The sequence below is a fragment of the Podarcis filfolensis genome (assembly GCF_964270895.1).
Source record: "Podarcis filfolensis genome assembly, chromosome: 1".
Taxonomy (NCBI): domain Eukaryota; kingdom Metazoa; phylum Chordata; class Lepidosauria; order Squamata; family Lacertidae; genus Podarcis; species Podarcis filfolensis.
The window spans coordinates 127,931,365-127,958,925 of record NC_139604.1 but is presented as its reverse complement, the minus strand read 5'-3'; the positions used below and the strand labels follow the sequence as shown (position 1 = coordinate 127,958,925).

Sequence of the window (27,561 nt, the reverse complement as noted above, 5' to 3'; positions counted from 1 at the left end):
ATCTCTGCGCAGTGAAAGCAGCAATCCCTCTTGCTGTTCTGGCTTCTGGGATAGCTGTGCAGCCTACATTTGCTCCATAAGATGCACACACATTTCCCCTTACTTTTTAGGAGGGAAAAAGTGAGTCTTATAGAGCAAAAAATACGGTAGTTTCTTAGCTGCTTGCTTTTCAAGTCATCCTTACACTTCTTACTTCCGTTGCAGCCAAACCTGGAATATTTTGACGCCAGCCATAACCACGTGATCACCCTGGAGGGCATCAGAGGCCTAAACAAACTGAAGTATTTGGACTTGAGCTGGAACCAACTGAAGAAGGCCGGGGAGGAAATTGGCGTCTTACGGAAACATACCCCCATGGTGCTCAGTCTCGATATCCGTCATAATCCATGGCATAAGGTAGATCTCCTCCTGAACTTGTAACGAAACCAAAAAAACCAAGACTAGCGGTCTTTTTTTTACTTCATTGCTACCTTTCAAGTGAGCCCCATTGCCACTGCTCTTCGTTAACGCTAGTAGGACAATTCCCTGTTTCTGCTGTGAGTGCTGTTATAGGACAGCAGCGATGGGGAGCCTCTGGCCTGCAGATGTTGCCAGAGGTTCCCCACAACCTGCAGCTACTTCTGTGTTGGATATGATGCTGTTGCAGAAGTTACTTTCCCCTCCTGCGTCTCCACCCCCATCGTTCTGCCCGGACACTTAGGTCCAGTGCCGAGGGCCTTCTGGCGGTTCCCTCCCTGTGAGAAGCCAAGTTACAGGGAACCAGGCAGAGGGCCTTCTCGGTTGTGGCACCCGCCCTATGGAACGCCCTCCCACCAGATGTCAAAGAGAACAACAACTATCAGACTTTTAGAAGACATCTGAAGGTGGCCCTGTTTAGGGAAGCTTTTAATGTTTAATAGGTTATTGTGTTTTAATATTCTGTTGGAAGCCGCCCAGAGTGGCTGGGGAAACCCAGCCAGATGGGCGGGGTATAAATAATAAATTATTATTATTATTATTATTATTATTATTATTAATTATAGTAGTGCATTAGAGAAGGCTGTGCTGAATTTCATTTGCTGTTCCTTTCATTTGCTGTCCATTCAGTTGCCTCGTTTATACGTTAAGATTAGGAGAAACTTTATTCGTATTAGCCAATGGCCATAGCAACATAAAACAAGCAATATATACAAGTAAAAAGACAGCAATGGGCAAAAAGGGCAATCAAATGACCAAGATTATTGTTCAGATAGTAGCCCTTAATTTCATTGCACCCTCAGTCGTTTATACGTTGCTTTCCCAATAAGATGAGCCAAAGAGGAATAAACAGCAAAACATAAATAAGAACTAATAAAAGAACTAAAAGCAATATTATTTTTTTAAAATAATTTTTATTAACAGGCCAATCACATCACATTATTCAAATCACATTAGTTCCAAATTATACAGCCAAATTTTAAATTTTTTTGAGGGTACCCATTCATCAAGCTCCGCACGAGTCCAAAATTCCGGATAACTCCAGACATCACTCATTTTACTGCATTAATTAGTCAGTTCTATCCAGTTCGATCTGGATAGTCCTTTATTACTTTCTTTCTCATCTTGTTGTAGTCATATATTCCTTTCTTTGCGATCTCTGATGATTCTCACAAGCAGACTGAAAGCTGGCGTCTCTGTGTGGGTTTTGCACTCTTCAAAAGCTATATCACTCCGGGACGGCCTCTGTTCAACGCTTCCATAAACAAAATTAATCTTCGGTCTGTCCTTTATTTTTTCCAGGCTAGCCAAATAAATCAAATAGATCAGGGGGCTCTGTCAGGTCAAACTTTCAATTCCAACACTCCTTCTCTTTCGAACAATCCTGATTCTCCTCCCCCCTGTCCTTCTTTCTCTGGCAAGCCTGTCTTGGCGAGACGCCATTTTTTAACTGCGTCATAAAATTTTTCCACTTTCTCACCGTTCACCAATCTTCTCTCCTGTTGTAATCCATCCCCACACAGTTCTTAAAATCCTGCTTATGATTATTAAAAACGCGACGATCTTGTTTCTTTCTGGGGTGGAGGGTTATTATTATCACATCGTACAAAGAAAGAAAAGGGTTTTTCCTCCACCCCCCCCTTTGTTCCAAACATACAGTCTCCTGGTGGTGACTCATCAGAAGATTTACTTATCCATCCGTCGCTCCCGGTCACAGAGATCCATTACTCAGCAGCCTTATCTGTCGAGCTTTACTTGATATATGTGCTTCAGCTTCATTTCCAATCGTATGTTTCCAATTATAATTCCGAGCTGAAGCAACCTGATTGGAATTGGCGTCAGGAAGAGCTGACTTCACCGAGGGCTCGTGCCAAGTGTTCGGCACCCCCATCTCTCGGATCAGGGGGTGCATTATGAACACCGCTGGCAGGACAGAATCCCCCTACATCCTAGGGGGAAGGGAAGGCTGCCTACTTCCCATAGCAGCCCCTTAATTACCTCGTATGGGTCAGAGAGATGTTATTGTCGGCCATCTTCCAACGCGCCACCTGGTGGCCCTCAGAACTAAAAGCAATATAGCCATAAGGCAGGACTAAATCTGGTAGCTTCTCAATAAAATGCAAACAGCGTCGCATATTTCCTCCATCCCTACGCCTTGGTAAACACAAATGTTCTTAAGCTGTCCATGGAAGGTGACCAATGCAGGGCCTGGGATAACTTGTACTTTGGGGTAGGAGCCACCACCTGCGGGAATCCTGAGGCAAGTAGGAGAGGATACATGGATTAAATATTATCCCTCCTCACTCACGCTAGTGAGCAAGCAGAGGAGCACATTCCCTTGCAGATTCCTGGAAGCAAGTTGATGGATTCGTTAGAATCGTTTAAATTAAGCAATCCAATCTGGCTTGTCCAGACTGGATTGTTCTTGGTAAGTTTCCCCTTTTATTTCCCTCTTAAAATAATAATAGCATGACAGTCTTGTTTAAAAGTAAGAGTAAAGTTTCCTTACATTCAGTTCACAGCAGTAATCTGAAGGCAGGCTTTATCTTGTGCTTACAGTTACATTTGTAGAGAAAAGAAATCTGAGCTGGGCCTCAGACCTTCTGCCTTGTGGTTTCCATCCTCTGTAAGGATGAGCCATGAGCTGGCTAAGAGCCAGAAGAGGAGGTCCAAGAGTGTGCTGGTCCCGGGGGGTTACCGTGCGGCATGGTCCGAGTCCAGTCCGAGGTTGAGGGTGTGGTATGGCGTCTGTCCGTCAAGGCTGAAGCGGGGTCCAAGGCAATGAGTCAGGTGAGGTCAGGAACTCTGGCAGAAGAGCAGGACAGGGTGCAGGCAGGAACAGGTTGCCAACAATGTTGCTTCTGCAACCTGGGACTGGGGCTGGCTGGCTTTTATCTGCCCCAAGGCATAGGGCAGCCCCGGTCCACAGGTGACTCACCTCCCCTGGCCTGGAGGCGAGCACTCCTCCTGTGGGAACTTAGTTCCCTCCGCCTCTCTGCCCTGAGCCTCTGCAGCTCAGGAGAGGCTGGAGGGTTACTGGATCCAGAGGCAATCTCATCTTCCTCTGACGGGGCTGAGAGTAGAGCACCTGCAGGCAATGGGTCCTCCACCCCCTCAGGAGCCAGAGCAGACTCACCTGGTGCCTGCACCTGAGGATCCGGCGCAGGTGAGGGCCCTTCAGGTTCAAGTCCCAGCCCCGGCTCAGCCGGTCCTGGAGGCGGGGACACCTGTGCAGGCTGAGATTCCTCAGGTTCAGCCTCTGAATCCGATTCCCAGGCCATCACAAAGAGAGAAGCTTGAAAGGAGAAAATGGAAAAAGGGGAGATGGCGGCATGGCTAGCCCTTTTACAGAGTCAGCTAGGGTCATGCCCATCTACCTGGTCAAACACAAGGAAAGGTGGCTCCAGAACAGGTATGGCAGGAAGTCCTCCCTGGCTGGAGCCACATTCCCCTGTGTGTCCACTCTAGGCAACAGGAAAATGTTGTACTTGACTGCTTCAGTGAAGATACATCCCGCAACACTGAATGCTTGCGTCCAAAGTCATCCCACTCTTGTTTTTCTCTCTCCCCCCGCCCCCCAGCCAGCCTCCGTACGCTTGAGTGTGATTGGCCAGCTGAGGGCTCTGACTCACCTTGATGGACTTCTGATCACTGAGGACGAGGCAGCAGCTGCCATCCAGTTCATGGCAGACTCGAAAATCACGCAGGTTAGACAGCCCGGGTTTGTTTGCTCATTTAAGGCAGCAGCAAGGAATAATTAATAATAATAATAAATTTTATTTATACTCCGCCCTCCCCAGCCAAGACCGGGCTCAGGGTGGCTAACACCAGGTATAAAAACAATTGATTAAAACACAACTTAAAAACTAGATTAAAGTACAACATTAAAAAGGGTTCTCGGCCCAAGTGGGGCATCTCATGGGCAAACCTTTAGAGGGAGGGGAGCAAGGCGTAGTGGGGTCAGCGCTGTCTTTAGCCTATGTGCCGCCAGGGGGCAAAGATCCGCCCAGCACCCCCAAATTTCACGTGCACGGTGCTGTTGTGAATGACAGGCGCCACCGCTGGCACAGCACATGTTTGGTAAATGAGTGCACAAAGTTGAAAGTCCTTTAGTGAAACAGTAGGTATACATTTCAGTAATACCTAGATATATATGCATTTTGTTTTTCTAGCTTCATCAAAATTATTTATTATTTCATAACAGGTAGATAGTTAAGAGCTTAGGCGGCTTCAGCGGCAGGCGCCTGGCTCCCCCCCCCCAAATTTGGCGCCTGGGTGCCCCGCACCCCTTGCACCCCCGGGTAAAGACGGCCCTGAGTGGGGTAGCAGAACTGGAAATAATGCCGATATATTTCACGCTTGACAACGCATGTGCCCTTTGAGTTTCAGACAGTACATGGGTAGACGAGTAAAAGAAGCCCGGGACACAAATTTTCAAGGCCCTCTAGCAGCTAGAGCGGCTCATTTGCCAAGATTTAGCGTTAAGTCTGGAAGTGTCTACTCAATTCTGACCAGACTTTGTTTTGTGGGCATTCCCAAGAGAGAATGCGCGAAGGATATGCAGCAGGAGATCCATTTGGGTCCTGTACGTATGTCCACCAGGATTTCTGCAATCACCCCATACTCTGAGCTGCAGACCCACAGACTGCAGGAACAGCTTTTTGTTTTAGAGGGTCCATAAACAGAGTGGGGGAGAAGTCAGAACAATTGTCAGTTTGGTTGGGTAGGGAAGCCTCCGTGTGCTATTGGACCCCATCTCCCATCAGTCCCAGCCAGCAGGGGCCAATAGCGAGGGATGATGGGAGTTGCAGTCCAGTGACAGCTGGGAGAACCACAGGTTCCCCACCCTTGAGGTAGGCAGAGCTGGTTTTCTGTTAAGCTGATGGTCTCTCCACCAGTGAGTTTCTTCATCCACCTTGCAAGCTTTGCACACTGGAAAGCCAGTGTGGTGTAGTGGTTAAGAGCGGTGGACTCATAATCTGGTGAACTGGGTTCGCTTCCCCGCTCCTCCGCATGCAGCTCCTGGGTGACCTTGGGCTGCTCACACTTCTCTGAAGTCTCTCAGCCCCACTCACCTCACAGAGTGTTTGTTGTGGGGGAGGAAGGGAAAGGAGAATGTTAGCCGCTTTGAGACTCCTTCGGGTAGTAATAACGCGGGATATCAAATCCAAACTCTTCTATAGAAAGCCGAAAGTATGCTTGGCCTACGCAGAAATGATCAAAATGAGCCTGCTCGAGCAAGGTTGGGAGAGGGGGAGAAATCCCCACTCACACATTTGCTTTAAAAATGTCTCCAAAGGTGATTCGATTGGGTTACGAAACTGCGCACTCGTCTGCTGCTTTCCTTCATTTTGGTGGTTTCGTTCCTCCAGGCGTCTCTGGTGGAGAATTCTCGGACGGACCAAGACAGGCTTCGCATACTGAGCATCCTTCCTCAGGCCGTGATCCTGACCCAGATTAGCAAGAACAGAGTGGACGTGTTTCAGAACAACTGGCTTTCTCGGGTAAGGGGAAAACCTTATCAAATACCACATGCTCGTCAAAGCAGATCTCCTGAAATTTTGTGAGCGGGTCCACCACTTCTGGGCCTGCTGTGCCACTCCCATTGCCATTCTCTAACTCTAGAGGACTCTCCCGCAGAAGCCTCTTAGAACCAGATTCTCCTCCACTCCATAGGAGAAAAAGATAGCTGGGTCTCTTTAACGCTGTGGCTCCCAGAGTGGGCAATACTGCCCCCCCAGGGGGTTAAGTAGGATGATTTAGGGGGGTGCTAGAGGCAAGGGGGCTGCTGGAGGTGTAGACAACTGTCAACCTTTGGAAGGCTGGCATCACTGTATGAAGTTCATAAGGTTTTGTTGAATTACCGTATTTTTCGCTCCAAAAGACGCACCAGACCATAAGGCGCACCTAGTTCTGGGAGGAGGAAAATAAGAAAAAATTATTCTGAATCCCAGAAGCCAGAACAGCAAAAGGGATCTGGCTTCTGGGATACTGTGTGGCTGTTCTGGCTTCTGAGATAACCGCGCCAAGCCTCTTCGGGGCAGCGGGATGAAGGCTCCCCCTGCCCGAAGAGGCTGCGCACGGCTAAGGCAGAAGCCAGGACAGGCACATCGCTGAAGGGGCGCTGTGCAGTTCTCCCTCGGAGAACTGCGCAGCACCCCTTCAGCGAAGCTGGAGAAGGAACAGAAGGAGACCCTTCTGTTCCTCCTTCGGCTTCCAGGACAGGCGCTGCGCATAGAGGGAGAGCTGTGCAGCGCCCCTTCAGCGAAGCAGGAGGAGGAACAGAAGGGGCTCCGTTCCTCCTCCCACTTCGCTGAAGGGGTGCTGCGCAGCTCTCTCTCTCTGTGCAGCGCCATTCATTCCATAAGGCGCACTCAAATTTCCCCTTACTTTTTAGGAAGAAAAATGTGTGTCTTATGGAGCGAAAAATACGGTAAATGAACTAGCTTTAATTAAATAAGTGTGCAGTTAGCTGCTACTTTTTTGGAATTTTATTGGGTCGTTATCTTACCTTAGTGGCTCGTGGAAACAGCTATTCTGAATAAGGGTAGGGGGCACGGGGAATGATTTTTTGGAACGAAGCAGGTGGAACGGAAAAGTTTGCGTTTGACAGATAAGATAAAAGCAGACTGTTCCAAAATCCCTTCCGTGGCTCCATCTCAGAGTAAGCAGTTTGTGGTTATAATGGAGCTGCCTTCCTCTGACCAGTCAGGCTAACGGTCCATCAAGCTGACCGATAGGCAACCATTTCCCAAGCTCTCTGGACAAACCTCAGGTCCAGCTCCTTTCAGCATAGTGCACGGGGGCACAGTTCTCATTCTCCCTCCTCAATGACCACCCACCGTTCATAGTCCGTTCCACAAAATAAGGCCATTGGACAAGGCAGTCCAGGGAGATCCTCAGGCACCCCGACCTGTCACAGTCTGTGTTGCGGCCCATCATCCAGAATCATGTTAATTTGCCATGTAGAAAAGGTTAAAAGCTCCTCTGTCAGTTCGATTTGTTGCGCGGCGCATAGCATAGCTAGAGGAGAACACATTTGGGCAGATGAGCATAGCGTTCTGCTCTTTGTACATTAAGGGAAGCGCATTCACAGAGGCTGCCAAGAGAGGCGGACGTTTCAGCCCATGGTGTCAACATTACACTGTGTGACATCGGTGCCAAAGGTGATTCGTATCGGGGGAAGGATGCATTTTTGCTGAAAACATATATGCATTGCAACAAGAGGCGAAAAGAGAAACCTCTGGTGGGTTCTCGGGGAGGTAGTTACTGGGTTTCAGAGAGATGGGTCCAGAACACACCTCAGTTACCTGTCCACGGGAGAATCTTTTGAAAGCCACAGTCTCACTGCCTCAGTCTCCACCTCTGTAAAATGGGAATCCTGGGAAGCTAGATTCCCACATTACTGTGAAGATGAAAGCAAGTAATGAGATATGATTCAGCACGGCAGGACTGCGTTTTGTGGTTTATCCTTTTTTAAAGTGTCAATAAGAAATTTTAAAATGTTGGCGATCAGTCGGAATTTAGGCAGGTATTAGCCTCTGTACATTATTGTTAAAATGCAGCGCTCAATGTGCACACACACTCACAGAAACTGAACTATAGAAATAGTGATTATTATTATCATTACAGTCGTACCTCGTGTTGCGTTTGCTTCAGGTTGAATGTTTTCAGGTTGCGTCCCACGGCGACCCAGAAGTACTGGAAAGGGTTACTTCCGGGTTTCGCCGCATGTGCAGACGCGCAAAATGACGATATGCGCATGCGCAGAAGTGACGAATCACGACCCGCAGCTGCGCAGACGCGGGTTGCGTTCTGCTTATGTTGCGAACGGGCCTCTGGAACGGATCCTGTTCGCAACCAGAGGTACCACTCTATTATTATTTATTACAGTTGTTAGTCGCTTTATACAAGAAGAAAAGACTCAGTGAAATTCAACGAGATAAAATATGCTCCTGTCTGTCGTTCAGGGTAGGATAGGCTGTGCACCAAACATCATGTGCACTGATGACTCTCATACCTAGAATCCCGAATTCATTGATTGAGCAGAATTATACAGTTATGATTGTGTTTTCTCCCCCCGCTCCCCCTGCCCTAACAGATCACAGTGTTAGACCTTGACGGGCAACATCTCAGCAGAATCAGTGGCTTGGACAAACTGGAGAATTTGCGGTGGGCGTCCTTTAGCAACAATAACCTCACTAAAATAGAAGGGCTGGATACTTGCCAAAATCTGGAGGAGCTCACGGTAGATGGAAACTGCATCACAACCCTCGAGGGTAAGGTATTTTGCATGCTCCGTTCTGAATATCCACAGCTTTGGGCGTTCCTGGACTTGGCTCTGCTCCCAGGGAGGAGGCCAGGGCCAGGAGTACTTCTGCACAGCAGCAGCTTTTGCAAGAGCTTTGCCATTTCCTGGAGGAGACGGGCGTCACATGATCGTCCGCCTTGGAGAAGCGGCGCTTAGAAAGGGCAGCTGGTGCAGAACACTTTCAGTTCAGGGCCCTTGATACACGATGGCACTGGCTTCTGAATTGTTTCTGGGTCCATGGGTGTAGCCAGGATTTAAGTTAGAGGGTGGGCAGGACAGCCACCCGTAACCATCCTCTGTCTCTTTCTCGCAGATTCGGAATGAAGTGTCTCAACAACAGTTGTTTGTTTATTATTATTGTTGTTGTTTAGTCGTTTAGTCGTGTCCGCCTCTTGGTGACCCCCTGGACCAGAGCACGCCAGGCACTTCTGTCCTCCACTGCCTCCCGCAGTTTGATCAAACTCATGCTGGTAGCTTCAAGAACACCATCCAACCATCTCATCCTCTGTCGTCCCCTTCTCCTTGTGCCCTCCATCTTTCCCAACATCAGGGTCTTTTCCAGGGAGTCGTCTCTTCTCATGAGGTGGCCAAAGTACTGGAGCCTCAGCTTCGGGATCTGTCCTTCTAGTGAGCACTCAGGGCTGATTTCCTTCAGAAAGGAGAGGTTTGATCTTCTTGCAGTCCATGGGACTCTCAAGAGTCTCCTCCAGCACCATAATTCAAAAGCATCAATTCTTCAGCGATCAGCCTTCTTTATGGTCCAGCTCTCACTTCCATGCATCAACCTTACTTGACATATAGATGGGTACAGCCAAGAAGTGACTTCTGGCAGAGATTTTGGGAGGATGGATTGAAAGTGGCTGGGGAAAGGATGGGGTTCAGACGAAGGAGGATGGCAGAGGAGGGTGGCAGAATGGCGGACTGGTTTATGCGATCGATCGAGTGAGGCTTTGAGACATCATTATTATTATTATTATTATTATTATTATTATTATTATTATTATCATTTTACTTTGTCAAAGTAATAATCATACATAAATAAGAATAAAAATGTGCACCCCACCACCGAGACCATTCCATTGCAACTATCCAACCTCCCAAAATTTCAGCACCTCTTGCGATTGTTTGACCCCTTTCCGTTTTAACAGTACAATCGTACCTCTTGTTACGTCAGTCTCTGGTTGTGTTTTTTAGGATACGAACGCGGCAAACCCGGAAATGTATACTTCCAGGTTTTGCCCTGCGCGCATGCGCAGAAACACTCTATCGCGCCATGCGCATGCACAGAAGCCGTGCTCTAGTTGCGGACTTTTCGGGGTGCAAATGGCACCCCGGAATGGATCGAGTCCGTAACTAGAGCTAGCACTTTACAAATTCTACAAACACCCTCCATATCTCCTCAAAATCATTTCTCCTGCGTATTCCCCATCTTACCTTAATGGCACACGTTAATTTATCATTAATAGCTATATCCCACACCTCTTTATACCATTCTTCCATTTTATATTCTGCTTGCCCCTTCCACTTCCTACATATAATAATTTGTGCAGCTGTCAATAAATTTGTGAGCAGGTCCTTCATAGCCTGTGAACCTTTCACCCCATGGTAAATTGATAATAATGCTACCTCTGGACTTTTTCTGTTATCTTCTTAAACACCCTTTGCTAGAAAAATTGTACATATTTACACCGCCGCCACATGTGAACTTAATTCCCAGTTTCCTAGGAACAACAGTTGTTTTAAATTATGACCTTCAGTCATTTTAAAACTAGTTAAATTTTTAATAATTAACACCAGGGTGTACCTTTCATGTGGTTAAAGAGAATATTTTGCAAAATTAAAAAGAGCACACCTTTTTTTTATCTTATTTTAAAAAAAATCTTAACTTTTCTCGGATTTGCTGAAAACGATGAAAAGCTTCCAGAACCAAGCTCCCTGCGATGTGATTGGTCAATTCGCGGAAGCCACGCCTATTGCTCAGTTGGGTTGCCAGTTTTTTTATTATTTATTTATTTATTTAATTTGCCGGGGGGGGGGAGGCAGACAATTTTGCCCCTTTGCCTTGCTTTCTCTGCCTGCCTCCGCTTGAGAAATAATCGTCGTCGTCGGTTTATTTAGTTACTTATTGTACTGTACTTAAATATATGGTGGTACCTCGAAGTCCAACGGAATCCGTTCCATATAATAATAATAATAATAATTTATTATTTGTACCCCGCCCATCTGGCTGGGTTTCCCCAGCCACTCTGGGCGGCTTCCATAGAAAACCAAAAGTTCCAGAAGTCCATTTGACTTCCAAAACGTTTGGGAACCAAGGCGCTGCTTCCGATTGGCTGCAGGAAGCTCCTGCAGCCAATCGAAAGCCACGGAAGCCATGATAGTTTCCAAAGAACAATCACTTCCGGGTTTGCGGCATTCGGGAGCCAAAAGGTTCGTTCGACTTCCGAGATACGACTGTACCGCCTTTTCCCCAAGCCAGGATTCAAGGTGACTTCCAACGTCTACAAAACATTGTTCTCAAATGCATAGCGAAAAACTGGTTAAGAGCAATATTTCTGGTTAGTTGAGATTCTTGCCTTGCAGGGGGTTGGTCTAGATGACTCATGGGACACCTTCTGACTCCACATTTCTAGGAAGAGTTAAAATACACCAAAATACATTTAGAACCAGCAGTTAAGATAGTTCGCCCTGACGGCAGCCCAGTGATCGGCACTTTGCTTTTCAAAGACCTGTCTGAACAGGAAGGACTTGGCCTTCATCACCATTTGTGATGGCCTGGGAATCCGATTCAGAGGCTGAACTGGAGGAATCCCAGCCTGCACAGGAGTCCCCGCCTCCAGGGCCGGCTGAACTGGGGCAGGGCCTTGATTCTGAAGCGCCTGCACCTGTGCCGGATCCTCAGGAGCAGGCACCAGGTGAATCCACTCTGGCTCCAGAGGTGATTGAGGACTCAGTGCCTACAGGTGAGTCTCCCCCTGGGCCCAGTAACCCTTCAGCCTCTCCTGAACTGCAGACGCTCAGGGCAGAGAGGCGAAGGGAACTGGTTTCTCCCAGGAGGAGTGCTCGCCTTAAGGCCAGGAGAGGCGGGTCTCCTGGGGGCCGGGACCGCCCCTGGCCTCAGAGAAGATAAAGGCCAGTCAGCCCGGTCCCAGGTTGCGGGAGCAATGTCGTTGTTGAGTACCTGTTCCTGCCCGGACCCAGACCTGACCCTCCAGTGTTCCTGTCCCTGCCTGGCTTCCTGCTTCGGACCTCGCCCCGCTCCTTGTGAACTGTTTCCAGGCTAGTGACCCAGGACCGGACTTTGACTACGCCAACGGTGACCTTCCCCCCGGGACCAGCACACCATCGTTGTTGTTGTGAGCCAGTGTGGTGTAGTGGTTAAGAGCGGTAGACTCGTAATCTGGTGAACCAGGTTCGCTTCCCCGCTGCTCCACATGCAGCTGCTGGGTGACCTTGGGCTGCTCACAGCCTCACTCACCTCACAGAGTGTTTGTTGTTGGGGAGGAAGAGAAAGGAGAATGTTAGCCGCTTTGAGACTCCTTAGGGTAGTGATAAAGCAGGATATCAAATCCAAACTGTTGTTGTTGTTGTTAAGGGAAGGAGTTCCATAATATGGGAGCAGCCACGGAGAAAGCTCTCTCCCTTGTGTCACTGCTCTCGTCAGAAACATTCTTGCTTCCCCTTCCCCAGGCATTTCGAAGCTCTGCAAGCTCATGAGGTTGAGCGCCAACAACAATCACCTCACCAGCCTGGAGAGGAATGTTTTTGATAACTTGTCTCACCTCCATTATCTCTCTCTGGAGAACAACCGGATCACTTCTTTGGCGGGCTTGCAAAAAGCCTATGCGCTCATTGAACTCTACATAAGCAACAACTACGTTTCGTCCAACCAAGAAATATATCAGCTGAAGGTAAAGGGGGGGACACCGCCACTTTAAAAGCGTGAATGAAAGTCAATCACCCATCTCCTACTACCCTCCTGAGAAAAACCCCACCCCGCCCTCCCACTATGTACAGTGGTACCTCAGGTTAAGTACTTAATTCGTTCCGGAGGTCCGTACTTAACCTGAAATTGTTCTTAACCTGAAGCACCACTTTAGCTAATGGGGCCTCCTGCTGCCGCCGCACCGCCGGAGCACGATTTCTGTTCACATCCTGAAGCAAAGTTCTTAACCTGAAGCACTATTTCTGGGTTAGCGGAGTCTGTAACCTGAAGCATATGTAACCTGAAGCGTACGTAACCAGAGGTACCACTGTATAATGGTCTGGTGACTTCTGTTTCAGTGTATCTCAAAAAGTGTGCATGCACATGAAAGCTTATACCAATAACAAACTGAGTTGGTCTCTAAGGTGCTACTGGACAATTTTTTTATATATTTCGACTCCGTCAGACCAACACGGCTACCTACCTGAATGAAACTCTTGTGAGTGTGTAGCTTCATGCCAAAGAGAAGGGATTGTGAACCACTGAGTCTGTTATCCCTCAAATGGAAACACAGCTATTCTTTGAAATTCTTGTTTTTGGTATTTGGTTAAATATAAAATATGGTAGTGTTATAAAAATAGAATTCTCTGATGGCTAGATCCAGGTTTGGGGCCAGTGCTCTTTGGTGACAGAGCCCCAGTAGAGATTTAAAATCACAAAGTATACAGCAAAGTAATGCTTGGAAATATAAGCTGTTACAACAATAAAGATATCCCCTTCTATGTTGCTTCCAAAGTTCCCCTTACTTCCCTTAACGTAGAAAGAAATCACATGTTTGGTAGGTTAAAAGTGGTTTGCTTACAGACTCTTCAAAGGTCAGATTCATGTGCTTTTCCATACGGCAGTAAGAAAACACAGGCAGTAAGACTTAGTTTCTAAATTGTATAGAAACACAAAGATGGCTTTCTTAAGCCATGTGGTCTAAGCTTGGAGCATCCATCTCCTTACTAGTAGGGTTCACACTGTGGAAAGGTGGAAAGTGGGAGAACCAGACACTTGATAACACCAGCCTTCTTTTCCAGGGTCTCAACAATCTGGTCATCCTGGACATGTATGGAAACCTGATCGTTTGGAAGCAGGATAACTACCGCCTCTTTGTAATTTTCCATATCCCATCCCTGAAAGCCTTGGACGGCACCGCAGTGGTGAGCTCCTTTTCTACATAAAGGATATGTATAAAACTTTTATGTCTTATAAGCAAGGAAGGCAGCCAGCCCCAAGGAGAGAATACAGAGTCAGTGTTGAATATTGTGCTTTGTTGAATATTGTCTTGAATATTGGGACCTTGGGGTGAATGTAGGGCTGCCATATTTCAAAAAGGAAAAACCAGGACACCCCCAAAATTGTTGAGCTTCTCGCAGTGAGGGAACCGCCAGAAGGCCCTTGGCACTGGACCTCAGTGTCTGGGCAGAGCGATGGGGTGGAGACGCTCCTTCAGATATACTGGACCGAGGCCGTTTAGGGCTTTCAAGATCAGCACCAACACTTTGAATTGTGCTCAGAAATGTACTGGGAGCCAATGTAGGTCTTTCAAGACCGCTGTTATGTGGTCTCAGCGGCCGCTCCCAGTCACCAATCTAGCTGCCACATTCTGGATTAGTTGTAGTTTCCAGGTCACCTTCAAAGGTAGCCCCACACAGAGCGCATTGCAGTAGTCCAAGCAAGAGAAAACTAGAGCATGCACCACTCTGGCGAGGCAGTGTGCGGGCAGGTAGGGTCTTGGCCTGCGTACCAGATAGAGCTGGTAGACAGCTGCCCTGGACACAGAATTGACCTGCGCCTCCATGGACAGCTGTGAGTCCAGAATGACTCCCAGGCTGCACACCTGGTCCTTCAGGGGCAGTTACCCCTTCAGGACCAGGGAGTCCTCCACATCTGCCCGCCTCCTGTCCCCCAAAAACAGTACTTCTGTCTTGTCAGGATTCAACCTCAATCTGTTAGCTGCCATCCATCCTCCAACCGCCTTCAGACCTTCACCGCCTTCACTGGTTCTGATTTGAGAGGTAGAGCTGGATATCATCCGCATATTGATGGACACCCAGCGCAAACCCCCTGATGATCTCTCCCAGCGGCTGCATATAAATGTTGAAAAGCATGGGGGAGAGAACAGAACCCTGAGGCACCCCACAAGTGAGAGCCAGGGGTCTGAACACTCACCCCCCCAACACCACTTTCTGAACACGGCCCAGGAGGAAGGAGCGGAATACAGATGTGCTGTGTACACTCTGCGAGTAACGACTTTCTTCTCATCTCATCTTCTCATCTGAATCTTCCAACATCCCGTTTCAATCTTCTAACTTTCATTTCGGCTCTCAGTTAAAAATAAACAAATTAATGTCCTCAATGCAGGAAGCAGCTGAAACTGAAAACGCTAAAGATTTATTTGGGGGCAAACTTAATGCGGATATGGTTGCGGAAAGACTGGGCCATTCCAACTTCAGCAAAATGCAAGAATTAAATTGGACAGCCTCTATGATCAGGTCAGTAATAATTTTAACACAAGTGACAAGGAATGTGGGCAGCTGCCCAGCTCTGTTTGTCAGCAGAGTTCCTAAAACCGCACATCAGCTCTTACCACTAATTGTCCTTGAATCCCTTTAAAAAGTACAGCTCCCATCATGCCTGGCTAGGGATGGGGAGCTCCCCAGAGAAGCCAGCCTGGCTCCCTCCTTGCTGTCCTTCCACTGGTATGTGAAGAAGACCTCCTTATTCCAGCAGGCTTTTGGGAACTGGCTGCTTTTAATGAAAGGGCTGGTGCCTTGATTTGTGTGTGTATGAAACACGCAGTGGTTGGGACTGGTCTAAGCTGGACTTGCACACAGGGGCGGAGCAAGGTGGGTGCGGTCTGCCCCAAGTGTCACCTCTGAGGGGGGTGAGAATAATAATAATAATAATAATAATAATAATAATAATAATAATAATTTATTATTTATACCCCGCTGAGTATATCTGGCTGAGTTTCCCCAGCCACTCTGGGCTGCTCCCAATCAAGTGTTAAAGACAGTACAGCGTTAAATATTAAAAACTTCCCTGAACAGGGCTGCCTTCAGATGTCTTTTAAAGATAGGATAGCTGCTTATTTCCTTCACATCTGAAGGGAGGGTGTTCCACAGGGTGGGTGCCACTACCGAGAAGGCCCTCTGCCTGGTTCCCTGTAACCTCACTTCTCGCAGGGAGGGAACCGCCAGAAGGCCCTTGGCGCTGGACCTCAGTGTCTGGGCTTAACGATGGGGGTGGAGACGCTCCTTCAGGTATACAGGACCGAGGCCGTTTAGGGCTTTAAAGGTCAGCACCAACACTTTGAATTGTGCTCGGAAATGTACTGGGAGCCAATGCAGATCTCTCAGAATCGGTGTTATGTGGTCCCGTCGGCCACTCCCAGTCACCAGTCTAGCTGCCGCATTCTGGATTAATTGCAGTTTCTGGGTCACCTTCAAAGGTAGCCCCACGTAGAGCGTGTTGCAGTAGTCCAGTAGGGTGTACAAAATGCTGTGCAGCACTTTGTGAGAGATGCTGTGGCTTTGGCACATGCAAGTCTCCGCCTGCCGGCCTCAGCTGTAGGGCGGCAGGTAGACTCGTCGTCACAAGGCATGTGATCTCCCCCCAAAAAAAGCTCAACAACTCTGTCTCCCCGCCCCCCAAAAATATGAAATAAAGCCAAACCATTTTTTGCAGGCAAAAAAAATATATTAAAAAATTCAATGTGGGGGAGGGTGACAAGAAATTTTTCGGAGCACAGCCTTTGCACACAGAAGGTACCAGGTTCCATCGCCACCATCTCCAGTTAAATAGATAATGAGTAGAAGACATGGAAAGCCTCTGTCTGAGATTCTGGAGAGTGGCTGCTGCTGCTGCTGGTCAGAGAAGACTAGCTGTACCAATTGGTCTGACCTGGAGTATGGAGGCTTCCTATGTTCCTAGACCGATGTTTTCTTTCTCTGTCTCTCTCTTTTAATTTTTATTTATGCTTTTCAGGTTTATACCTTTCCTTAATTTTACAGTCATTTTAACATTTTAAAACTTGACTTCCTTCCCCCTCTTTCTGCGGTTCCTTAAAGTTATTATTGTTTTTTATATCTTCTGCATATCCAAATTCATTTAATTTGCTCACTTGTTTATCTACTTTAAATATATACTCTTGCTATAACTGGACGCTGGTGGCGCTGTGGGTAAAACCTCAGTGCCTAGGACTTGCCGGTCGGTGGTCGGTGGTTCGAATCCCCGCGGCGGGGTGAGCTCCCGTCGTTCGGTCCCAGCTCCTGCCCACCTAGCAGTTCAAAAGCACCCCTAAGTGCAAGTAGATAAATAGGGACCGCTTTATAGCGGGAAGGTAAACGGCGTTTCCGTGTGCGGCACCGGTGCTGGCTTGCCAGTGCAGCTTCATCACGCTGGCCACGTGACCCGGAAGTGTCTTCGGACGGCGCCGGCTCACGGCCTCTAGAGCGAGATGAGCACGCAACCCTAGAGTCGGTCACGACTGGCCCGTACGGGCAGGGGTACCTTTACCTTTACCTTGCTATAACTGCAGGTTAGTATAATAATGTTTATTTGTTTGCAGTTTATCTGTAAATATTCAATAAACCATTTCCATTCTTTTATAAAAAGTTTGTTATCTTGATTTCTTATTCTTCGGTAAGTTTCACCATTTCTGCATATTCCATAAGTTTTTGTATCCATTTTTCCTTTGTTGGGACTTCTGCTTCTTTCCATTTTGGGGCAAGTAACATTCTTGCTGCTGTAGTAGCACACATAAATAAATTTCTGTACGATTTAAGTAGTTCTGTCCCTATAATTCCCAAAATGTTTTCCATTTGCTTTGAAAAGGGAAAGAAAAGCTCTGTTGGTGATTCCTTAGAGCATGCCTCAGGGCGGGAAACAGCATCAAGTTTTATTTACCATCCGCCCTCTCTAAATGTCTTCTTTCTTTCCTTTGTCTGACTCAGAATGGTGGATCTTGCGCCAGCAGACCAGTTTAAGAACATCACCAGCGTGAATTTGCAGAACAACAACCTCACCTCTTTCAGTGGTCTGGTCTACCTCCCTAACATCAAAGTGAGTCATCTATGCTTCCTATTCTTCCCCTCTCATTCGCAGGGAATAGAGTGCAGATATAGATGGCCCTGGTGTGGGTGTGCGAGGGCTATTTCAGACTTACTTTTAAAAAAATTATTACCATTTACTACAACTATGCCCCAGTTTTCAGTCCTGCGTCTCAGTCTTCGTTCTCTCCTCCTCCACAGATTATTATAAGGGTGAATGCTGTGAAGTTCATACATTGCTTTGCAATGTCAAGGATAGTAGCAGCCAGGGGTAGTAGCCTCAGAAGTTCTAGAGAAGGGATGGGGAACCTGCAGCCCTGCAAACGTTCTTGGATTCCCATCAGCTCCATCCAGCCTGGACCAGTGGTCAGTGATGATGGGAGCGGGATACAGAGGGCCACAGGTTTCCCACCCCGGCTCAAAAGGCTGCTGTCAGGAGTGAGGCAGCAGTAAATCACACTGTGCAAGTTAACTCTTTATTAGCCAAAACGTGATCGGCATAGGAGTGTCAGGCTTAATTAAGCAGCTCTTGAGGCTGAAGGTTCCCACCTCCTCACAGCTGCCTAAGTCCCCTCTGTAGGGATGCGGGTGGCACTGTGGTCTAAAACACTGAGCCTCTTGAGCTTGCTGATCGGAAGGTCAGCAGTTTGAATCCATGCAACAGAGTGAGCTCCCATTGCATTGTCCAAGCTCCTGCCAATCTAGCAGTTCAAGAGCATACCAGTGTGAATAGATAAATAGGTACCACTGCGGCAGAAGGATAAACGGCATTTCTGTGTGCTCTGGCTTCTGTCTGTGGACAAATGCCAGCTCCCTCGGCCTCAAAGTGGAGATGAGGGCCACACCCTATAGTCAAATTCAACTGGACTTAACCGTCCAGGAGTCCTTTACCTTTACCAAGTCCCCTCCACTCCATGATTTCCCCCAAGCAATTGGAGACTATGCCTGCATGTCTCTTCTCCGCCCTTTTCCTGCCTCTTCTGGTTCTGGGAGACCATCTCCCTCTGCCCCCTCATCATTGTCCCACCACCACTCCCTGGGTTCTGAGCCTTCTTCCCTTGGGGGTTCCCCAGCTGGTCACTCTCACCATTCTTCTGCATCTAACCAGTCCACGACATCCTAGGACTAAGCAGGTCAGAACTGTGGATCTGTCTTTATTCCCTGTTTGTGCTACTTGCCCCATCCTAGGTCATAGAATCATAGAAGATTATAGAGTTGGAAGAGATGCCAGGGGTCATCTGGTCCAACCCAATGCAGAGGGTCAATTATGGGTCCTTTTTACATGGCCAAACTGAATTCACCTGATATCCTCCGACTCCCTTCTTTTATGCAGGTTCTCTGCCTCAACTACAATCACATCGAGTCGATCCTTCCCAGGCAGAAGGTTTCAAATCACTTAACCAACAGGCAGCTGCTGTACCAGAAAGTGACATCCAGCGGCTACGGACAGCAAGGATCTTCCAAAGGCAACAGGTATGTCGTAGATAAGTCCAGCAGGAGCTGCTGAAGATGGATGGGTGTTCTGACGCCGATCTAGAAGCACCGTTGCTTTGTGAAACCCAGATGGATGGTGCTTCCCCTGTTTGAAAAAGAAAAGGTTCTGACCTCCTTTGTACTCCTTTGCCTAGTCCTCAGACCTTAGTTGGCACAAAAGAGTCTTTGAGAAAGAGTATTCTTGCAGTGTATTGCTGCTTTTATTCTTAAAAAGTCTTCTACAACCACGACCGACAGCTTTTACACACATCAAATGCAACCAGCTTTCTACCATCCAGCCAACCCAACCCAACACTAACATTGACCACTCTATCTATACAGGTACAATTTGGTGAAAGGTTGCATGAGTCATTGTAGGCCACTGACTCATGCTGACTTAGTTCTTTTAGCATTAAAGAAACAGCAGCCAATTTTTAGCTGTTACATCCCCTTCGGGAGGTTGGTCTCTGGAGGGAGAACCAGTTCTACGCATTTGCAGTGGGGGCTACCTGCTTCCCAAGTCAGACACCCTGGGTCCCCCTAGTCAACAGCTCCATTTGGAGCCTTTTCTGGGACACATTCTGATGGGGGTGCAGAGGAGTGGAACTGGTGTGTGAATGACCCAGACTGGTAAACGAAGGCCTTGAGATACTGTGGACAAGTTCCTGGCAGAGGCAGGAAGAGAAAACAAATGGAATCTCTCTTGCATCTCGGCCTTTTGTTCCAGACGCGTGAGCCCCTTATATCTGCTTAATCTATGAAAATCAGACTGCTTTGTCCAGCCTCCTCCTCTGGTCAGTTTGGTCCAGGTGTACAGTGAGGCTTTTGTGCTTTTCTCAGAAACATCTGGCAAAAGATATGCATGGGTTTTACAGGTCTGATATCTCCGAAAGACCTTAATCAGGCTTATCAGTCGGGGTATTAAGTCCTTGAACCCTTTAGTTAATTAAAAACTGCTTAATTCCACTGTCTGATTCGCGGGGTATCAGTACGACCTTTCCTTCTTAAGGCAATTAAGTCCTCCCTTTCAGCCTGCTTTCAGTAATCATCTCAGGCCTCTTCTGTGTATGAGTATTCTCATAGCAATGGCCATCGGAAGTGTTTGCTCTTTGTGCTTTAGAGCACAGACAGTCTGCCCGTGAGGCCGGATGAGGCAGCTGCCTCGGGTGGCACCTCTTAAGGGGCGTGATTTGGACTCCTTCCACGCAGACTGAAGGTGTAAATGGGTGAATAACCCGTATTTCTTAAAGCTATGATAGTCCCTGCTACGTCTTCAGTTCCCCAAAGGAACAAAAACCCTGGGTGAGTTCCTGGAACCTCATAGTCTCTTGCCACCACTTGGCAGAGAGCAGGGTTGGCACCCAACTTTTGCAACACCTAAAAATGTGATGTAGGAATATGACCGGTGAGTCTGCAAACAAACGCGCATTCTCCAGGTACGCCTGTCAAGGGGCCAGGAATGGCTGTAGTTTCCTGCTGATAATGCACCCAGGAACACTCCCCTGGGTGCACTGCTGTGTAATAATAATAATAATAATAATAATAATAATAATAATAATAATAATAAATAATTTATTATTTATACTCCACCCATATGGCTGGGTTTCCCCAGCCACTCTGGGCGGCTTCCAACAAAACACTAAAATACAATAACCTATTAAACATTAAAAGCTTCCCTAAACAGGGCTGCCTTCAGATGTCTTCTAAAAGTCTGGTAGTTGTTGTTCTCTTTGACATCTGGTGTGAGGGCGTTCCACAGGGCGGGTGCCACTACCGAGAAGGCCCTCTGCCTGGTTCCCTGTAATTTGGCTTCTCGCAGCGAGGGAACCGCCAGAAGGCCCTCGGCGCTAGACCTCAGTTAACTTAACCTGGCATAGGTAACGGTAAAGGGACCCCTGACCATTAGGTCCAGTTGTGGCTGACTCTGGGGTTGCGGCGCTCATCTTGCTATATTGGCCAAGGGAGCCGACGTACAGCTTCCGGGTCCTGTGGCCAGCATGACTAAGCCGCTTCTGGCAAACCAGAGCAGCGCACGGAAACGCCGTTTACCTTCCCGCCAGAGTGGTACCTATTTATCTACTTGCACTTTGATGTGCTTTCGAAGTGCTAGGTTGGCAGGATAACCTGGCATGCCAGACCCATAAAAAGGAAGTGCGCCGAAACCTCAGAAGTAACCTCCATTTGGCCGAGCCCTGACTTTTCCTATGCAGAGTGGCAGAAGTATTGCATTCTGATGTCTTGCTCCACTTTGCCCTGGCAGCAAAGGGCTGTTGCCAAGGGGTCGTCATGAAACTTTTACTAAATAGAAGCAAACAGCGGTTTCCAGCTGTTCCACTTTTCCTCCTGTCAGGCATTTTGCTGGGGGAAGAGTGGATTTCCATGTTAATGCCCGAAGTCCATGGTGGGGGTTCCAGCGCTGCTGTTTTAACAGCAGCATGGTGTCCTCGCCCAGCCCTGCTGCAAAGCTCTAGCAAAACTCTGTGCATTGGGGTCGGGGGAAGCTGTACGTAAATTTCTTTCTTGGCCATTGGCAGCTGACCTCTGTCCCCTGACACGGTCCCCTTGTTGTTTCAGGGACATGGGAGCCAATGAAAGCTTGCCTCCCATCATGGAGAGCTTAGAAGTTCTCCATCTGGGCTACAACGGGATTGCCAGTTTGGCCTCGCTGCAGATTAGCAGGCTAAAAAACCTGAAGTTTCTGTTCCTACAGGGTAAGTAACAACAGTAGTATAAACAGTCATTATCACGTGTTCACACGATACCTTTTTTGGGGGGAGGGGAGATGGAAGAAAGGTCTGTAAGAAGGTCTGGGGGGTGGGCTGGAACCCTGAGTTGGAGCACAGCAACATTTGGTTGCAGACTCAGCTTGTAGTATATATAATCCCCAACTAATTCCCATTCGCTTCCCAGAAGCCACTGCAGACTTCTAAACAAGGCCAGAGGTAAACCAGTTGATCTGTGGGGTTGTGTGTGTGTGTGTGTGTGTGTGTGTGTGTGTGTGTATATACAGGGCTTTTTTCCAGCCACAACTCACCAGAACTCAGTTCCAGCACCTCTCAGGTAGGCGCCATTGCCAATATAAGAGAACAAGGATTCGTAGTGAGTTCCGGCACCTCTTTTTCTAGAAAAATAGCACTGTGCATAGGTGTGTTTCTGTGTCTGTTGTATTTTATAAGGTTTCATTAAGACTTTTCATAATACATTACAATAAACAACAAACTAAAAATAAAAATACGAAGTCCTTTTTCGTAGGTAAATTTTAACTTAAGCAATCCAATCTGGCTTGTCCAGATTGGGTTTGATCCTGGTAAATCCCCTTTGTTCCCTCTTCAAAAGAACAAAGACACAACAGTCTTCTTTAAAAGTATAACAAGAAGTTTCTTGTTCTTCACAGTAGGTTCCCTGAAGGCAGGCTTTAGCTTGTAGTTACAGGAAAGAGAGTAGGTTCATCCCATGTAGGAATATGAGCCCATGTGCTGCTGGCTAAAAGCCAGCAGACAGCAAAATACATCAAGAGTTGAAGAAGTCAACAGAGCAAGTGGAGGATGGCTGCGTGACTGGCCCTTTTTACAGGGTCTCACAGGGTCACGCCCATCTACCTGGTCACAAGCAGGGGGAGGCCAGGTGTGACAGGAAGTCCTCCTGGCTGGAGTAACATCCCCCTGTGTGTCCGCTCTGGGCAAACAGGAAGTGTTGTACTTGACTGCTTTTGCTACACCCCACATCCTTTGCTCTTTCCATTGCAGGCAACGAGATCAGCCAGATCGAGGGGCTTGATGGCCTGCAGCTTCTACAGGAATTGGTGCTCGATCATAACCGACTCAAAGCAATCCATGAGAATTCGTTTGCTAAGCAGAGCTCCCTAGTGGCGCTTCACCTGGAGGAGAACCGCCTGAGAGAACTGAACAATTTGCATTGCTTGGTGAAGCTGCAGAAGCTTTTCCTGGGCCTCAATAGAATTCAGGTACAGTGGATCTGGTGGGAGAGAGCGGAGCAAGCCTCCCCCAACCTGGTGCCCTCCAGATGTGTAGGAGCTGCAGTCCACAACAGCTGGGGGGCACCAACTTGGGGAAGGCTGGATGCAAAAGTTTCCAGTGCTGAATTCTGCACTCAGCTTGTCGTTTGCTGTTAGGAAAGAGAAAAATCTATCCATTTTGGTTTCTCTCCATTTCTCATTTTTCCAAAGTGCAGTTCTTCAATTTCCGCATCAGTTTGTAAATTCTTGTTTTAAAAAACCCTCTTGAAGATTCATCAGCAAATTCCTCCTAACAATCACATATTTGTATCCAGCTTTGGCTAGAACACACCTTTTTTGCAAATGAATTTTTCCTAATGCAATGCATGCTTCTGTGTTATGTGAGCATTTGATTGCATACTTTACCTTGGTATATGCATTTTATTTGGTACGCTTGGCTGGAGAACTGTAAAAATCTGGAGAAGTGCAGATATGAAAGGATGGTTGTGTTTCGATTGACTCACTGTTTTGGGAAGGGTGAATTAGGTAGGCTTGCCGTTGAATGGGGACTGGAATAAATTTCTGCTCCATCCCTAATTGCAATGGATCTTGTGCCGCTATCTCTTAGGATAATAATAATAATAATAATAATAATAATAATTTATTATTTATACCCCGCCCATCTGGCTGGGCTTCCCCAGCCACTCTGGGCGGCTTCCAAAAAAATATTAAAATACAGTAATACATCAAACATTAAAAGCTTCCCTAAACAGGACTGCCTTCAGGTGTCTTCTAAAATCTGGTAGTTGTTGTTCTCTTTGACATCTGGTGGGAGGGCGTTCCACAGGGAGGGTGCCACTACCGAGAAGGCCCTCTGCCTGGTTCCCTGTAACTTGGCTTCTCTCAGTGAGGGAAACGCCAGAAGGCCCTCGGCGCTGGACCTCAGTGTCCGGGGTGGAGACGCTCCTTCAGATATACTGGACCGAGGTCATTTAGGGCTTTAAAGGTCAGCACCAACACTTTGAATTGTGCTCGGAAACGTACTGGGAGCCAGTGTAGGTCTTTCAAGACCAGTGTTATATGGTCTCGGCGGCCGCTCCCAGTCACCAGTCTGGCTGCCGCATTCTGGATTAATTGCAGTTTCCGGGTCACCTTCAAAGGTAGCCCCACGTAGAGCGCATTGCAGTAGTCCAAGCGGGAGATCAGTCAAGAAACAATTGAGCCAACAAATGGTCAACTGGGAATTAGGGGTCGTGATTTGAATAGACTGGGAAATCTGCAGCCCTCCAGATTTTGGACCACTACTCCCATCATCCCTGGCCATTCCCCAGGCTGGCTAGGGCTGATGGCAGTTGCAGTCCTCCAGTAGCAGGAGGGGCACAGGCTCCCCATTCCTACCCAAAGTGATCCCTGAAGGACTCCATAGCAAAGCTGTATGAAGATTCCTGCATAAGACTGTCAGTGCTTGCATTCCGCAGGAAAGCTTTCAATGGCTCTTGAATACAACCTCTTTTAATCTTGGGACAGGAGTTGTCAGAACTTGAAAAGCTGGATTGTCTTCCATGCATTAAAGAACTCTCGATATATGGAAATCCGGTGAGTAAAGCTGAGGTTTACCTTCATCTCGTTAACTATGCACAATCTATTTAGTGAGTGCTTCGCAGGATGCTGCCTTAAGGCTGAAGTGCTCGCAGAGAGGCCTGACATGTTTTAGTTGAGATTCCTGCCTTGCAGGGGGTTGGACTAGATGACCCTTGGGGTCCCTTCCAACTCTACAGTTCTGTGATTCTATGATCTCATTCTGGAATATTCGGAACTCATTTCCATGATGTTAAGTACAGTGGTTTTTGTGTGTGTGTTTTGGTATCCCCAAACAGGTCATATACCATTTGACAGTAAATATATCCATGAGAAAGCCTGGAAATGTTTTGCGTGCAAGACAGTAGTCATTCAATTGTATATGTGCCTCTTCTAAAATGATGTCTTCTAGAAAGCACAATGGGTGGGACAAGACTGAAAGCAGATCCAGAGTTTGTCTTGGACATATGCGTGTGCATATGGCAAGTTTAGAAGCAAGATTTCCCTCCATGGGTGCTTACCGTTAAGTATGTTACATCTGTCTTCACTGTGTTGTGTTACATCTGTCTTTGGCGTGTTGTGTTACATCTGTCTTCACTGTGTTTGTTACATCTGCCTTCGCTGTGTTATGTTACATCTGTTAGCTAACTGTAGGGCCTAAACCTGAACCTGAAACTCTGGAAGGGATGTGAGCAAAATGCACTTGATTTAACACCTGGATTTCACCACTGTCTTCTTTCCTCTCCACATCCCAGGTGTCCCGCAAGATTTGCCACCGCCCGCTCCTCGTATTCCACTTACCTAACCTTCAGGTGCTGGATGGAGTAACAGTCACTCCAGAAGAGAGGGCAAGGGCTGAAGTCCATTTGCTAGAACAGCAAGTAAAGCACAATTATTATAATTAAGATCTGCTTAGGCCTCTGACCGAGGCAGGTGTGATTCTGTCAGCTCAGAAATTGCCTTTGGTGTCTTCTTTTCCTCTTTAAAAATCCAGCCTGTTTTTGAGTCGCATTCAGGGGCAGCCATGTTTGGGTGCTGGTATCCATGACAGCTCAGTAACGAGGGCTCTTTAATTCCACACAGTGGCACAGCTACCTTGAGCTACTGTCAAGTCCCAAAGTGGCACATATCACCCACCCCCTGGGTCCTGTTACCTGCCCCGAACGATAATCCTTGTGCACCCAAAGAACCAAAATAACACTTTCTGACGGGGCTTGCAAAGTCAGTTCATTCCTCTCTTTATTTCTTTTTTTAAAAAAACCACCTTCCTGCAGCACCAAACGACATTGAACGTATGCTTGCAATTCACTTTTTATTCTGGGTGAACCATCCCCGCTGCCACCCTCGATATCGGGGGACAGTCGAATTAGTCCCCACCAACCTCGTTGTTGTTTAGTCGTGTCCAACTCTTCGTGACCCCATGGACCAGAGCACGCCAGGCACTCCTGTCTTCCACTGCCTCCCACAACTTGGTCAAACTCATGTTTGTAGCTTCGAGAACACTGTCCAACCATTTCGTCCTCTGTCATCCCCTTCTTCTTGTGCCCTCCATCTTCCCCAACATCAGGGTCTTTTCCAGGGAGTCTTCTCTTCTCATGAGGTGGCCAAAGTATTGGAGCCTCAGCTTCAGGATCTGTCCTTCCAGTGAGCACTCAGGGCTGATTTCCTTCAGAATGGAGAGGTTGGATCTTCTTGCAGTCCATGGGACTCTCAAGAGTCTCCTCCAGCACCATAATTCAAAAGCATCAGTTCTTTGGCGATCAGCCTTCTTTATGGTCCAGCTCTCACTTCCATGCATCAACCTTACTTGACATATAGATGGGTACAGCCAAGAAGTGACTTCTGGCAGAGATTTTGGGAGGATAGATTGAAAGTGGCTGGGGAAAGGATGGGGTTCGGAAAAAGGAGGATGGCAGAGGAGGGTGGCAGAATGGCGGACTGGTTTATGCGATCGATCGAGTGAGGCTTTGAGAGGTAAGACTGAACGATTTGCGGTACAAGCTTTCCTTGCCGCTTTCAGTGTAAGGTCAAATCCTCACACTTGCCTGCGGGAGGTTTGTATGCTTGTGTAATGTAAACAAGACCACACCAGATTTTTAAGCTGTTGTGATTCCAATACGCGCGTCAGGAAGTGCATGCAATATAATTACACTGTCGGTCCCTGAGTACGCTGCAACGTGCTTCCAGAGCTTCTATGGGTGTGCATGTGTGTGTACACAAGAAGTTGTATATATGCAAGCAGTTAATTTCAGACCAGTGATGGTCTGAGCTACACCCCACATCATGTTAGCCCCGTGCATTGACTGTGCTGGCTGGAGGTTGGTAGGAATTGGAGCCCATTGACGCCTGCAAGACCACAGGCTCCCACCCTTATTTTAGACTCTGAGCTTAATGGCCTTACATCCCTCTTCCTTCATTGCACAGGATTGGACTAGATAAGCTTTGGGGTCCTTTCCAGCTCCACAATTCTGTGATTCTAGCAATTCCTTTGCAGGAGGAGTACCATTCCGTGATACATGTTTGTGCATATGTAATTTGACTACAACACTATTGGTAGCCTTTTAGGGGTGTAATTTAGGGGTGTCCACCCACAGTCTCTAGCCCAGCTTTCGTCAACCTGGTGCCCTCAATGTTTTCAACCACGACGCCCAAATCTGGCTGGAGCTGATGGGAGTTATAATCCAGAACATCTGGAGGGCACCCGGTTGGTGAAGGCTGCTCTAGTCTGCGTGAAAACTCGCTCAGTTTGTGATGCCCCAAGCCC

At 47.6% G+C, this 27,561-nt stretch overlaps 1 protein-coding gene across 3 annotated transcripts in view; it reads left to right on the top strand.

Annotated features, from left to right (window-relative positions):
• LRRC9 (leucine rich repeat containing 9) overlaps positions 1–27,561 on the top strand; it is a 72,159-nt gene that overhangs the window by 36,323 nt on the left and 8,275 nt on the right. For all 3 annotated transcript variants that reach the window (XM_083610123.1, XM_083610122.1, XM_083610121.1), the window contains 13 exons: positions 205–396; positions 4,038–4,163; positions 5,829–5,960; positions 8,558–8,735; positions 12,458–12,678; positions 13,775–13,897; positions 15,102–15,232; positions 17,696–17,804; positions 19,125–19,264; positions 21,839–21,975; positions 23,011–23,228; positions 24,747–24,815; positions 25,553–25,678. In XM_083610123.1, coding sequence (XP_083466249.1) covers positions 205–396; positions 4,038–4,163; positions 5,829–5,960; positions 8,558–8,735; positions 12,458–12,678; positions 13,775–13,897; positions 15,102–15,232; positions 17,696–17,804; positions 19,125–19,264; positions 21,839–21,975; positions 23,011–23,228; positions 24,747–24,815; positions 25,553–25,678 — 1,902 coding nt within the window. The remainder of the gene's footprint in view (positions 1–204; positions 397–4,037; positions 4,164–5,828; positions 5,961–8,557; positions 8,736–12,457; positions 12,679–13,774; positions 13,898–15,101; positions 15,233–17,695; positions 17,805–19,124; positions 19,265–21,838; positions 21,976–23,010; positions 23,229–24,746; positions 24,816–25,552; positions 25,679–27,561) is intronic.